Below are 14,207 nucleotides of genomic sequence, written 5' to 3'. Positions count from 1 at the left end.
ATGACCCTAGTCTGTCCCACCATGGTCTCAGTGACACCCAGTAGCTCCCAGTATAGACCCAATCATTTGACTTGCTCCCAGTTTCCCCATGTGTGGTTTCAGTTTTCTGCTAGCATAGTCCCAGTCACTCCCTCTGTGGTCCTAGTCACCCCCAGTATGGTTCCAGTGACTTCCAGTCTCTGCCAGTATGGTGTCAGGATGATCCCAGTTGCCCCCAGTCTCTGCCAGAAGGAGCTCAAATCTCCTGTATCACATGGAGGCCCCACCCAGAGGAGGGTCCCTCCAAGTTCTGTGGCTCCAGGAAGAGCCCTGAGGAGCCAAGGGCCCCCCGGAGCCACCCCAGGCAGTAGAAGGTGGTCCTACAAGGCCTCCTGCTGCCCCTTGTGTCCTCCAGCTTGGGCCCAGCTCCTCCTAGTGTTATCCCAGTTGCCTTCAACATGGTCCCACTTGCTTCCAGTATCAGCCCAGTCTCATGCCATTAGCTTCAAGTGTGCTCCCAGATATTTTCTAGTCATTGCCGGTATGATCTGAGTCACTCCCAGATTGTCTCATTATGATCCCAGTATGACTCCAGTGCTCCCACTATTACCCCAGTTCCCCCCACATGCTTTCAGTTGCTCACTTTTATCCCTACTATGGTTCCACTCACTCCCAGTATATCCCAGTGGAGGGGTGGCTTTATATGTTAGAGAGTCTCTTGACTCTGTTGAACTTGAGGTCAGCAGTGACAAGGTTGAGTGTCTGTGGGCCAGAATCAGGGGGAAGGCCAACAGGGCTGACATCCTTGTGGGTGTCTGTTACAGGCCACCCAACCAGGATGATGAAGGAGATGAATTATTCTACAAGCTGCTGGCAGATGTCTCAAAATCTCCAGGCCTTGTTCTTGTGGGTGACTTGAACCTGCCAGATATCTGCTGGGAGCTCAACACAGCAGAGAAGAGGCAGTCTGGGAGATTCCTGGAGTGTATAGAGGATAATTTCCTGCTTCAGCTGGTAAATGAACCTACCAGGGGTGGGGCCTCTCTAGACCTGCTGTTTATAGAGAGGGGCTGGTGGGAGATGTAGAGGTCAGAGGCTGTCTGGGTACAGCGACCCTGAAGTAACAGAGTTTTCAGTACTCAGGGATATGAGGAGAACCAGCAATAAAACCTCTTTGCTGGACATCCAGAGGGCAGATTTCAGCCTGGTCAGAAGACCAGTCCAGACCATACCCTGGGAAACAACCCTCAAAAACAAGGGGGTACAGGAGGGATGGATGTGCTTCAAGAAGGAAGTCTTGAGTGCACAGGAACAGCCTGTCCCAGTGTGATGAAAGGGAAGCCCATGGGGAAGACATCCAGCTTGGTTGAACACGGAGATTCTGAAGGAAATCAGTGATAAAAAGAGAGCTGAATGTGTAAATAAAGGGCTAGCTATTTAGGAAGAGTTTAGGAACATAGTTAGGTCCTGTAGGAAGAAAATGAGAGACAAAAGTGCAATTTGAAGTCAGTTTGGCTACTTCTGTTAGGGCTGACAAAAAGTACTTCTATAAATATGTTAATAGGAAAAGGAGGGACAAGAAAAACCTCCATTCTTTGTTGGACTTGGGGGAGAACATTGTTACCAGAGATGAGGAGAAGGCTGAGGTACTTAACACCTACTTGCCCTCAGTTTAAACCAATATGCCAGGTGGCCCTGAGGACAACTGGCCTCCTGAGCTGGTAGTAAAGAGACAGGGAGCTGAATAGTCCCGCTGTGTTCCAGGAGGAAATAGTGACTTACTGAGGCACCTGAATCCTCCCAAGTCTGTGGGGCCAGATGGGATCCATCCTGGGGTGATGAGGGAGCTGCTGGATGAGCTTGCCAAGCCACTCTCCATCATCTCCCAACAGTCCTGACTCTCTGGGCAGGTCCCAGAAAATCGGAAGTTGGACATTCTCACCCCAATCCACAAAAACGGCTGCAAGGCTGACCCTGGCAACTCCAGCCCTGTCAGCCTGACCTCGGTGCCTGGCAGGGTTATGGAGCAGATCATCCTGAGTGCAATCGCACAGCACCTTCAGGATGGGCAAGGGCGCAGAGCCAGCCAGCATGGGTTTAGGAGGGGCAGGTCCTGTCTGACCAACCTGATCTCCTTTTATGATCAGGTGACCCACCTGGTGGATGAGGGGAAGGCTGTGGATGTGTCTATCTGGACTTCAGCAAGGCCTTTGACACTGTCTCCCATAATATACTCCTGGAAAAGCTGGTAGCCCATGGCTTGGACAGGTGTACCCTCTGCTGGGTCAGGAGCTGTCTGGAGGGCCAGGCCCAGAGAGTGCTGGTGAACGGGGCTGTGTCCAGCTGGCGGCCGGTCACCAGTGTTGTCCCCCAGGGGTCTGTGTTGGGCCCAGTCCTGTTTAACATCTTTATTGATGATTTAGATGAGGGGATTGAGTCCATCATCAGCAAATTTGCTGATGACAGCAAGTTGGAAGGGAGTTTCGAGCTGCTGGAAGGCAGGAGGGCTCTGCAGAGGGACCTGAATGGACTTGAGGGATGGGCTGATTCCAATGGGATGAAGTTCAACAAGTCCAAGTGCAGGTCCTGCACTTTGGCCACACCAACCCCTGCAGGGCTCCAGGCTGGGCACAGAGTGGCTGCAGAGCAGCCAGGCAGAAAGGGATCTGGGGGTATTGAGGGACAGGAAGCTGAACAGGAGCCAACAGTGTGCCCAGGTGGCCAAGAAGGCCAATGGGATCCTGGCCTGGATCCAAACTAGTGTGGCCAGCAGGCCCAGGGCAGTGACCCTTCCCCTGGACTCTGCGTTGGTGAGGCCACACCTTGAGTGTTGTGTTCAGTTCTGGGCCCCTCAGTTCAGGAAAGATATTGAGAGGCTGGAGCAGGTCCAGAAAAGAGCAAGGAGTCTGGAGAAGGGACTGGAGCACAAGTCTTGTGGGGAGAGGCTGAGGGAGCTGGAGGTGTTCATTTTAGAGAAGAGGAGGCTCAGAGGTGACCTCAGCACTCTCTACAACTCCCTGAAAGGAGGTTGTAGACAGGGGTGGACTGGTCTCTTCTCTCAGGCACTGAACAATAGGACAAGAGGGCAGGGGCTTAAGCTCTGCCAGGGAAAGTTTAGGTTGGATATCAGGTAAAAGTTCTTCACAGAGAGAGTGCTCACACACTGGAATGGCCTGGCCAGGGATGGAGTGGATTCTCCAACCCTGAAAGTATTTAAGGTGAGACTGGATGTGGCACTGAGTGCCATGATCTGATAATCAAAATGGGGTTGGATTAAGGGTTGGACTTGATGATCTGGGAGGTCTCTTCCAACCCAACTGATTCTGTGATTCTATGAGAACAGAGCAGGGATGGTGGCAAGGCCCTGTCTTGGCAGAGGCAGAGCACAGGCCCAAGGGGAAGAGCAAAAGAGACAGAAGCTCCACCTCCCTCTCTTTTATACTTCTTGATGCTTCCTGATGGTGTCAGATGATATGAAATACCTCTTTGGTTGCTCAAGTCAGGTGATGCTTGTCCCTTCTAATCTGTGTCACATCCTCTGGGCCTGATGAATTGAGGCCTGGCTGAAGCTAAAGCTAAAACTCCCACACCCCATTACATTCTATTCTCAAGCTCCATTTCTATGATGGTTCAGATAGATTTTACACACTGAGAAATGACTTAACAGAATTCCAGGGATCTTGCTTTCAAGTGGCCACATCCTGGGACTGAGAGGATCTCCTCAAATAATATTTTGGGTATCACTGGAGTCCTCAGGGAGCTGGAACCCGCGGAGGATCTGCAGCTTTGTCCCACCTGGGTCATCAATAATTGTCACCAAAAGTCATCAGGAAGGAATGAGACCCTCCATTCCCCCCTTTGGAGTGTCTGTGACTCAGACACTCCTTTATTCTGGGCAGAGACAGGGAGAGAATCTCTCCAGCTCCATACAAGCCCTTCCAAGAGTTCTCACATATTTATACATTTTGTCAAACAAAGAAATTACCATTCTTTTCTTCTGAGATATACAATTCTCTTCATTAATTGGTATTCTATTCTTTATTGGCTGTTTTGGTCAACATTCTTTGGTGCTTTTATCATTCTGCCTCAGGCAAAGTCTCCAACTCTCAGGCTGAAATGTCTTTGTTCGTCTCCTCTGTATCTTCTGGTTGCTCCAACATGTCTTTGAGGGACCATAAATTTAAGGTCACAGCTGTCCAATCTTCAGCTCCCTCAGGCTTCTCTTTCCTGCAGCCCATCAGAGCCAGTCCAGGGAAACTCAAAGCTTTGGGGCTTGAAAGACCAAACTGATGAGAGTCTGTGAGAAATAACGTAGTCAACGATTGCCACTAATTAAAAATGTAGGAAAGTTGTATAATTTGCAGCACTAGGAATAACTGGGAAGTGGCTTGTGGGGGCTGAGTTGGGATAGGAAAGAACCAAAGGCCAACTGTGGGAGGAGATCTGTGGAGTCTGAGGCGGTTGACAAGGACATTGAGGGCGCTTGGGGTCTCCTGGGTGAGCTGGGGGCAATTGGGAGGAAGTTTATGGGGTCCTGAGGGGGCTGGGAAGGGATTTGGTGGTTCCTAGTGGGGCTGAGAGGGGCTTGGGGGCGCCCTGGAAGGTCTGGGTAGGGACTGGAAGGAAGTTCCAGGTGATCCTGGGTTGGCGGGTGTGACTGGGAGGAGATTTGGGGGAGGTTCCGGACAGGCTGTGGGAGGTTTTTGGGGCTCCTTCCCCCCGGCCCTGCCTGGAGATGCCGCCGGACACCCCCCAACACTTTGCCGAGGGTCGGGACTCCGTGTCGGGGTTTGTCCTCCTGGGCTGGGGCTTCTCCCTGTGCCACAAGGGAAGGGGGTCACCGGGAGTCGCGTGTCACCCCCTCCCCTGCTGTCCCTCTGCCCCCAGCCGGCTGCTCCCAGTGCTCCCAGAAAAGTGTCCCAATTCTCCCCAGTCCCGGTAACGGGGGTGCCTGGGGGACATCAGCCAGAGAAGGCCCCGAATCATTTTCCAGCCAATCAGAGCGCACGGCGCTGATGACTCCGCAGTTGCCAGGCAGACCCGAAGCGCCCCGCGCTCCCCACCCCGAGACCACGCGCGCCGTCCCTCACCCCCAGCGCCCCCTGGAACGGCAATTTGGGGCAGGGAGAGGTGGGGGCGCCCAGGCCGGGCCCTCCCGCCCTGTCCCGGCCGTGGGGGCTGCGGCGGGGGCCGAGTGCGGGCGGGAGCGGCCAAGAGCCCAGCGCTGCCCCATCCCGAGCTGCCCCAGCTCCATCCCTGCTCCTCCCGCGGGGGGGCGGCGGGGCTGGGGGCAAGGGGTGTCCGGCCGGGGGGGCGCTGGGCCTGGGGGGGAGGAGGAGAAGGGCTGGAGGGGGCGGGACTGTGGGGGCGGAGATGCGGCAGGAGAGGAGGGACAGAGCAGGGGCAGGAAGCGGGACAGGGGACACAGAGAGGACAAAGCACCGCGTGGTCGGCACTCGATCGAAAGGTCGGTGTGGGGCGGGGGGGCGAGAGCGGTTTTGGGGCCCCTCGGGTGATCCGGGAGGTAATCCCGGGACCCGCGGAGTGGGGAGAGCGGAGAGGGGCGATAGCAGAGCTGGGCAAGCCCCGGAATGGTGGAATTGGGGCGCGGGAGCACAGAGGGAGCCCCGGTCCCCTTAAACGGGGGTCCCAGAGAGGGAGAAGCCCCGGCAGTGTGGAGAGGATGGGGGAGCAGCAATGCAGGGGGGAGGTGGGACCCCCAAGAGCCTGGAGAAGTCGAGAGACGAGAGAGAAAGGAGCCGTGGCATTCCCGGGATCCCCGGCAGCCCGGAGAGGGTGGGACGGGATCCCCAATACAAGTGGGACCCCCAGCCGTGCACTCAGAGGGACCCCAATAATCCCACCGTGGAGAGTTCAGAGAAGAGGAACTGCTGGGAGGGTTGTTTTGGGCTGAAGTTTGGTGTTTTGGAGGTATTTAGGGACAGAAGATTAGAGGTGTTGGAGACGGAGGGCGGGACTCGGGACGGCTGCGGAAGAGGTGAGGGGAGATCTGCAAGTTTGGGGGGCTTTTGGGGGACTCAGGGCGGGTTTTGGGGGTCCCACATTATGCACCCACCCCCTACCCTTCCCTGGGACTCACCGGTGCCCTGTTGGCAGTGAGAGTGAAGGTGGAGAAGCCGGGTAAGCCCCTCCCCCATCCCGGGACTGCCGTCGGGTCCGTCAGGTCCATCCCACATCCTCCCCCACCCCCCCAAAGAAAAAAAAACAAACCATCTTGAGATCCCGAAACCCCACGCTTAAAATTGCAGGGTTCCCCAAATCACCTCCTGGACCTGCCAGAGCCCCTCAAAACGCCCCAGAGTCCCCCCCCCAGCCCCGCAAGACTCCCCCAGAGTCCTCCAAACCTCCCCAGACCCCCCTAAACACCGCACAGAACCTCCCAGAGACCCCCCCAAACTTTCATCCAGACCCTGCAAACCACCCCAAGACCACCCACTCCCCCCCCCAGACCTTTCTAAATTCCATCACCCTCCCTCCAAACCCCCTCCCAGACCACCTCAAATGTCTCCAGGCCTCCCAAACAACACCAGAACCTCCAAGGCCTCTCCCAGATACTCTCAAACCAGTCCAGGACCTCCCTAAATTCCCATTCCAGATGCTGAAAACTACACCAGAATTCCCCTAAATGCCTTCCAGACCTTCCAAACAACCCAGAACCCTCCAACTGCTTCTAGACCAGCCCAGATACTCCCAAACCCTTCCCATCAACCCTTTTCCCTGACCCCCCCAAACCTCCTTGAAGGGACAGTTAAAACAGAGAGAACTGAAGCTAAGGGAGACACGTGGACAGCCCGAAAAAGCAGGAAAATCGGATTATTTTGATGGGTTTTTTTCCTAGAAGCTGAAAGGAGGAAATTGGGGATGATGCTCTTGAAAAAGGGAATGGTGTGAGCGAATGAGGGGCAACCACAGTGCTGGGAACAAATTGAGTCACCCCCAAAGGGGGCTTTGCTTGGGGAGCATCCCTGGGTGCTGGAAAATCCTGGGATCTTCCCATGCCTCCAAATGGAGGCGCCTGGCACAGATCCCCTAAAACCCCAAACCATCAAGAGTGGGCAAAAAAACCCCAAAATATGGAGATTAAGGAAAAAGAAATTCAAAGCACCAAGATTCACATCTAAAAAAACCCTCCCAGAAATTTGCTCCCTGTGTTCTCTCTGCTTTGGTATCTGGGGATCCTCCCTGTCCAGGCTGTTGGGGGTGCCTTGTATTTTGGGGTCCCCTCTCTGGGATTCTGCCTTTTCCAGGCTGCTGGAGATCCCGGGAATTTCAGAGGTCCCTCACTCTGTGATCTGAACCCACTGAGTTTCTTTCATACTCCCCTCTCCATGATCCCTGCAAGGAATGCCGAGGGTCCCAGGGGTCCTTTCTGCCCTGACTCTCTGCTCAGGGTGCTCAGGGACCCCCCCTGGATCCCAAAATGGACAGGCCAGAGAGGGGGCACCCTCAGGACACCCAGCATCCTGGAGAGGTGGGGTCCTTGGGAACCAGCACCCCAAGGAGAGAGTCAGGGGATGAGGGACTGTGGGGGCCCCAAATCCCCTCTGGTGTCCCTATTTAGGGGTTGAATCTTGGTGTTTTGAGCTGAATGTTGGGGGTGCAGGGGGGACACAGAGCTGGGGCAGGGGGTTTTCAGGGAATCCCATGGCCAAGAGAAGGGATGTAATTGCTCAGAAAAGTGGGATGGAAAGCCCAGGGGTCCACTGTGCCCAGGAAAGTGGGGTGCAGGGGACCTCGATGTTAAGGAAAGGTGGGTCATGATGTAGGAAAACCCAGAATGGACAGAAAAGAGGGGTTCAAGGTGTCTCCCAGTGTTCTAAAAAGGATCTGTGGTCTGGGAAATGGAGGAGTGGGGGCACTGGGGGTCCCAGAGTCAAGGCAAAAGGCGTGTGGGGACTGGAAGAGGTGGGATGGCCAAGAAAGGGGATGCAGGGGTGTGTTGGTGTAGGATAAGGGGGGGCAGGGACATCCGAGTGCCTTGGAATGGATGATCAGGATGGGTCCAAGGTAAGGAAGGGTAGGACTAGGAGTGGGGAGAGGTGGTTTGGGGGTGGAGGTGGTCACTGTGCCCAGAATAAGGGGGTTGAGGAGGTGGCAGAAGAAAGGCAAAGGGATTGTGAAGTCTGGGAAAGGCAGGATGAGAGGGAAAAAGAGGTGAGGGCGGTCCTGGAGTCAAAGAAAGGAGGATGTGAGGGCTGGTAATCCGGGAATGGCCGGGCAGGGGGTTGTGGGGGCCTGGTAGCCTGGGGAGGGCGGGGACCCTGGAGAGGGAGGACTCCCAATACACAGGAGACCCCCAGCAGCCCAGACAGGGGGGACACTCAGAATGCCACAAGGGAGAGGTGAGAGACGAGAAGGTCCTGGGAGGGTTTTCTTGAGCTAAATCTTGGTGTTTTGGAGGTTTTTATGGACACAAGATGCCCAGTGACTTTTATAGAGGGACTTCGGCAACCCAACCCAAGGCACTCACAGCTTGTTTTCCCCAAAAACCAGGATTTATCCTTCTGAAGGTGTGTTGGAATGGCAGAGGAGGCGGCGAGGAAGGGGAAGATGCCCCGGGGCCCCCAGGCAGGTGAGGAGGAAGTCAGTGCCCCTTTGCCCCTCTCTTGTGCTGCATCTTCCAGCCCAGCATGGCCCCGGCTGCAGGACAACCCCGCTGCCGACGCCGTCCTGCCGGGGCCGGGTTTGGGGGGATGTCCTTGGCCTTCCCTGTGGGCCGGAGGCAAATGCCCTGAGTGTCCTTGTTCCTTCCTGCCCCAGGCCCTGAGCTGAGCACGGGGAGCACGGAGGACAAATCCCCCCAGCAAAACCTGGTGGCAGAAGCAACTTTGAACAGCTCCACAGAGCAGGAAGACACCGAGGAGAAAAAGCCACGGAGATCCCTCAGGAGGAGAAGCTCTCAACCGAGTTTTGGGTCCTCTGATCAGGATAGAGCCACCCAGTGTGGGAAAGATGGCCAGAGCTTCAACCAGAGCTCTGACCTTGGAGTGCAGCAGCAGCTTCAGAGCAGGGAGAAGCGCTACAAGTGCTTGGAATGTGGGAAGGGATTCAGCAAGAGCTCCCACCTGATTCGCCACCAGCACATCCACACTGGGGAATGGCCCTACACCTGTAGGGAATGTGGGAAGGGCTTCAGTCTTAGCTCCAACCTGATCAGCCACCAGATGGTCCACACTGGGGAACGTCCCTACGAGTGTTCCAAGTGTGGGAAGAGGTGTCGGACCAGCTCCAATCTACTCGTACATCAGCGCACACACACGGGGGAGAGGCCCTTCTGCTGCACCGACTGCGGGAAGAGATTCAAACAGAACTCCCACCTCATCTACCACCGAGGCACCCACACCGGGGAGAGGCCTCACATATGTGGGGACTGTGGGAAGAGCTTCATCCGTAACTCTGAGCTCATCAAACACCGGATGAACCACACTGGGGAAAGGCCCTTTGAGTGTTCCGAGTGTGGGAAGAGGTTTCAGACCAGCTCACATCTCCTCAGACATCAGCGCACACACACAGGGGAGAGGCCCTTCTGCTGTAACGACTGCGGGAAGAGATTCAACAGCAACTCCCACCTCATCAGGCACCGGCGTATCCATACTGGGGAGAGGCCTTATGACTGTGACGAGTGTGGGAAGAGCTTCACACGGAGCTCTCATTTAACCAGACACCAACGGACCCACCAGTGAGGGAAGCCCCACGAGGGCCCCGACTGTGGGAAAAGCTTCATCTGCTGCTCCATCTCTATCACCCACATTCCTTGTGACCCACATTAGGAAGACCCCTGGCTGGTCTCCACATCCTCCTGGCTCTCCATGGGCATTTGATTTAACCCAGGGGGAGGAACATCCATGGTGTCATGGGTTTAGTTAGGCCCAGATTTAGGCTGTAGCTTTTAGAGCAAGGCCATGGACAATCAGATGACTGGAGCTGGGTCAGCCCAGCTGACTCCTACTGGCCAACTCTATTGCATCCCATATTCTGACATCATCTCAGATAGAAGAAGAGAGGGAGGAGGGATTTTCCTTCTTCTTGCTGGATGATCAAGGAGTTTCTTGGCATTGCAGAGCTCCTGGGGGGAGACCAAGATACTGGGGAAGTTGAAATTTATTTTCTGTTTGTTCTTGCTACCTTTTATTCTTAGTCTGTAGTTTGTATTTGTTTTGGTTTCTATTTTATTTTCTGTTTAATATACCTTGTTCTGCTGAACTATGTCCTGTGTTTTGGTTTTTGGGGGACAGAAGAGGAGACTTTGCCTCTGAAATGATTACTTGGCATTTTGCCACATCAAAGCCACCACATATGGGGACACAGACTGAAGTGGGAAATTCATTGGGAAGGGGGATTTGCTGACTTTTGACCCTAAAAATCTCCCCTGCTCCATACCCTTAGTTTATCTTGTGGCCTCAAGGAATCCTGAGTGGTGTTTCAGAACTTTTCTAAACTCAATAATTCCATAATTCCAATTCTCTGTGGCTCTGCCTCTCTATGGGCCACCCAACCCAACCCCATGCACATTCACAGGATTGATTTTTTGGTTTATTTTTTATTATATTTGATCCATCTTCATCCCTTAAAATCACCAAAAAATGGGATTAAAATAAAGAAACTGAACAAAGGCATCTAAACTTCCAGCATTCTCCTGGGAATTGGAGCAGGAATTTGGGATTCAAAGGGATATTCAGGAAGATTTCAGGGTTCTGTGGGGATTTGGGAGAGTTTTCCCCAAAATTGGAGGTGTCCAGACCGACTGACATTTCTCCATCGTTTTGCACTCCAATATCTGAGAGGGATTGATCTGTCAGCTCATAACACCTCAATCCCACCCCAAAATGGCTTCATGCCAACTTGAAATTACTCAATCCCATCCCAAAATGGTTTAATGCAACTTGAACCCACTTAGGGGGAGTCAGCAGCAGGAGAAGGGGTGCTACAAACCCAGGGAGGATGGGATAAAATTGGGAGGGCTTGGATGCAAATTGGGAGGGTTGGGATGGGACTTGGAGGGGGATGGGTTGGGGATTGGGAGACAAGAGATGGGGTGTGTGGGAAAACTGAGGGAGCTTCTGGGGTGCCCTCCTATCCTGAGGGGCGTACTGTGAGGGAGTGTAGGGGACATGTGACATCAGCACTTGGAGTTGGGCCCCACAGGGAGGGACACAGGGATCTCTTTTTGAGGGGATCCTGTTGCTTTGCACGAATTTTGGAGGCTATAACCATCTTTTGGGGGTCCCTCTCCTAATTTTCAGTGGCTGGAGTGAACCCCTCACATTTTGGTGGATGCTGAGATAACCCCATTCGGGAGTTCTTTCTGCTGTTTTAAACCATTTTTAGGGGCTCTTGGGAGTCCCCCCCCCCCTTATTCTGGGGGTTGCAGTTACCCCTCTGGCACCACTGGTGGCTGAGGGGGATTATAATCCCCAATTCTGAAGTGTTACAAGTTACTTGTGGGGAATCCAGTTTTGGTGGACATCCCACCTGCAGGAGGGTGTCCCCCCTTCCTACAAGGCTGCTGGGGTGGGGCTGGGACCCCTCCCCACACAACTCACACCATGGCCACCCAGAGTATTTCTGGGGTGACAGGGCTTCTTCATGCACTGGGACCAGCCCAGCTGATGTCACAGAACCCCAGAATGTGCTGAGTGGGAAGGGACCCCCAAGGATCATGGAGTCCAACCCTCAGCCCTGCACAGGCCCATCCCCAAGAGTCACACCCTGTGCCCCAGAGCATCATCCAAACACTCCTGGAGCTCTGTCAGCCTTGGGGCTGTGCCCACTGCCCTGGGGAGTCTGGTCAGTGCCTACCACCCTCTAGGGAAAGAACCTCTTTATAAGATCCAACCTAACCCTGCCCTGACACAGCTGCAGGCCATTCCAAGAGTTCTATCCCTGGTCCCCACAGAGCAGAGATCAGTGCCTGCCCCTCCTGTGTCCCTGCCAAGGAAGTTGTACCTGCAATGAGGTGTCCCCTCAGTCTCCTCTTGTGCAGCTGAACACACCAAGTGCCCTCAGCTGCTCCTCACACGCTTCCCCTGCAGGCCCTTCCCCTCTTGGTGTCCTCCTTTGGACACTCTCTAATGGCTCAATGTCTTCCTTCTGTTGTGGTGTCCCGATATTTCAGGTGAGGGAACTGCCAGGGCTGTGTGATGTGGGGTCTGAGGGTGCCCAGGGGCCACTGTGACACTGCAGGGTCTCCTGGAACCCAGGGGACATTGTGACACTGCAGGGCCTCCTGGAACCCAGGGGACACTGTGACACTGCAGGGCCTCCTGGAACCCAGGGGACATTGTGACACTGCAGGGTCTCCTGGAACCCAGGAGACATTGTGACACTGCAGGGCCTCCTGGAACCCAGGGGACATTGTGACACTGCAGGAACGAGGGGACTTTGTGAGAGTCAGAGAATCACCACCCCTGCCCAGCACTGGTCAGCAGCACAGAGGGGCAGTGGCCGCCCCTGGTGCCACAAGATGAGCCCAATTGGGCCTCTGTGTGTCCAGCAGCAAAGGCAGACAGACACACACCCTTTAAGAAGAGGCAGCTGCAGCTGCTCCTGAGTGTGCCCAGCAGGGCAGAGAGACAGAGAGGCTGCACATGAGGAGGCAGATGCAGCTGCTCCTGGTGACTCCACAAGGGACCGATTGTAGGAAAGGGAGTTTTAAGGCTGGCAGATGTGAAGTTAAATTTCCTGAACAGCATCCCTTGGAAGTAAGCAAAGGACAGCTGATCTTCTGCCACTGGCAGGCCCAGGCACCAGAACACCACAGGCTGTTTGTGTTTGTATATGTGTATTCCTCTGTCTGCTGTCACCCTCCCAAACCCCCCATACCTGCTGGGTCTCTTTTCCATCTGCAAGGAGGTCGAAAGCCCTGAGCCATCCCTCCATGCCTCCCCCATGTCTCAGAGGTCACCAGTTCCCCTGCCCCTGCCTTGAACACCAGTCCCTGAGTCCATATATTGTAACATGAGATTTCAATAAACAGCTTTGCTTTGTTTGAGCTTCTGATTAACCTTGTGGTTCATTCCTGTGGAGACCCAGATCCATCATGACAAATGGAGCCCAAACGTGGAGCCTTGGGAAAGATCCCCCATATTTAGGGACTTGCCTTGGTAACACCGACAGGGCAGGAGAGACAGGAATGACATGAAGTCCCTGTCCTGGTGATGGGCAGCTGTTCAGCTTGGGAAAAAGGCATGATTGGTGCCTGTCTGCTGGACAGAAGGTGATCGACTCTGGAAATGGGAAGAATCTCAAAGGGGGAATAAACATGACTGAATTATCGTGAGCAAACAGCTCTGAAACAAAAAGATTCAGTAACAGGGTCAGTGTCTAAGCCAGCTTGTGAAGCCAGAGCCCTGAAATAGCTTGAAGGGACAGAGCTGAGCTAAAAGAGACCAGTACCCCATGAAAATAAAAATTATTTGTTTGTGAAGCCAGTGCCCTGAAACTGTTTGTGGCCAAAACTTTTTGACAGAACAGAGTCAAACTGCTTAAAAGAACTGGAGCCTCCCCCGTTTTCTGCTGGTTTTTTTGTTTGGTTTTGTTTGTTTGGTTGGTTTTGTTTTGTTTTTGTTTTCTGTTTCTAAGACAAATCCCTGGAAGTCTTTTAACATTGCACCCTGACGTCTGGGAGAAACATTATGGAGATGAGATCTAAGCTGTCTGTGGAGCAGTGGAACATACTCTGGATGATGAGGTGCTGCTTGAACAGCATGAGCTCCAACTAAAGGACTCTCCTTTCCAACACTCCCTGCTGTGGGCACAGCTGCCCTCTGAATGTGCTGCTGCCAGTGATTGCAGCTGCCCAGCAAAGGATGCAGCAGGAGAAGCAGCTGCACCCCCCGTGCCGCTGTCACACGCAGCGTTCCTGCCCGGGGCAGAGAAAGGCCCAAAGAGCAGCAGCCCCTGCCCTGCTCTTGCCGGACCCCCCTGCATCCCTTCCCGCCTGGGGCACTGATGCCAATGGGTGGGATGGGGGCGGAGAGAAGCCGAGCCAGGCAGAGGCAGCGCCGAGCCCGACGCAGAGCAGAGCGGAGGATGCTGCGGGCGGGGCCGCCGCCGCCAGCTCCGGGGCCGGTGCCAGAGCCCGTGCCGGTGCCGGTGCCGGTGCTGGTGCCAGAGTCCGTGCCGGTGTCAGAGCCCGTGCCGGTGTCAGAGCCCGTGCCGGTGCTGGTGCCAGATCCGATACCCGGCGGGAGAGCGCCCCGCTGCCC

General features: G+C 54.6%; 1 protein-coding gene across 1 annotated transcript in view; it reads left to right on the top strand.

Moving 5' to 3' along the window:
• Positions 1 to 14,207, top strand: part of LOC139684145 (uncharacterized) — a 1,342,464-nt gene that overhangs the window by 832,882 nt on the left and 495,375 nt on the right. Inside the window, 1 exon segment of the mRNA XM_071579746.1 lies at positions 9,008 to 9,679. Coding sequence (XP_071435847.1) covers positions 9,008 to 9,679 — 672 coding nt within the window.

Source organism: Pithys albifrons, chromosome 32, assembly GCF_047495875.1.
Source record: "Pithys albifrons albifrons isolate INPA30051 chromosome 32, PitAlb_v1, whole genome shotgun sequence".
Classification (NCBI taxonomy): Eukaryota; Metazoa; Chordata; class Aves; order Passeriformes; family Thamnophilidae; genus Pithys; species Pithys albifrons.
Note: the sequence above shows the minus strand (reverse complement) of the source record. Positions and strands in the feature narration are given on the sequence as shown.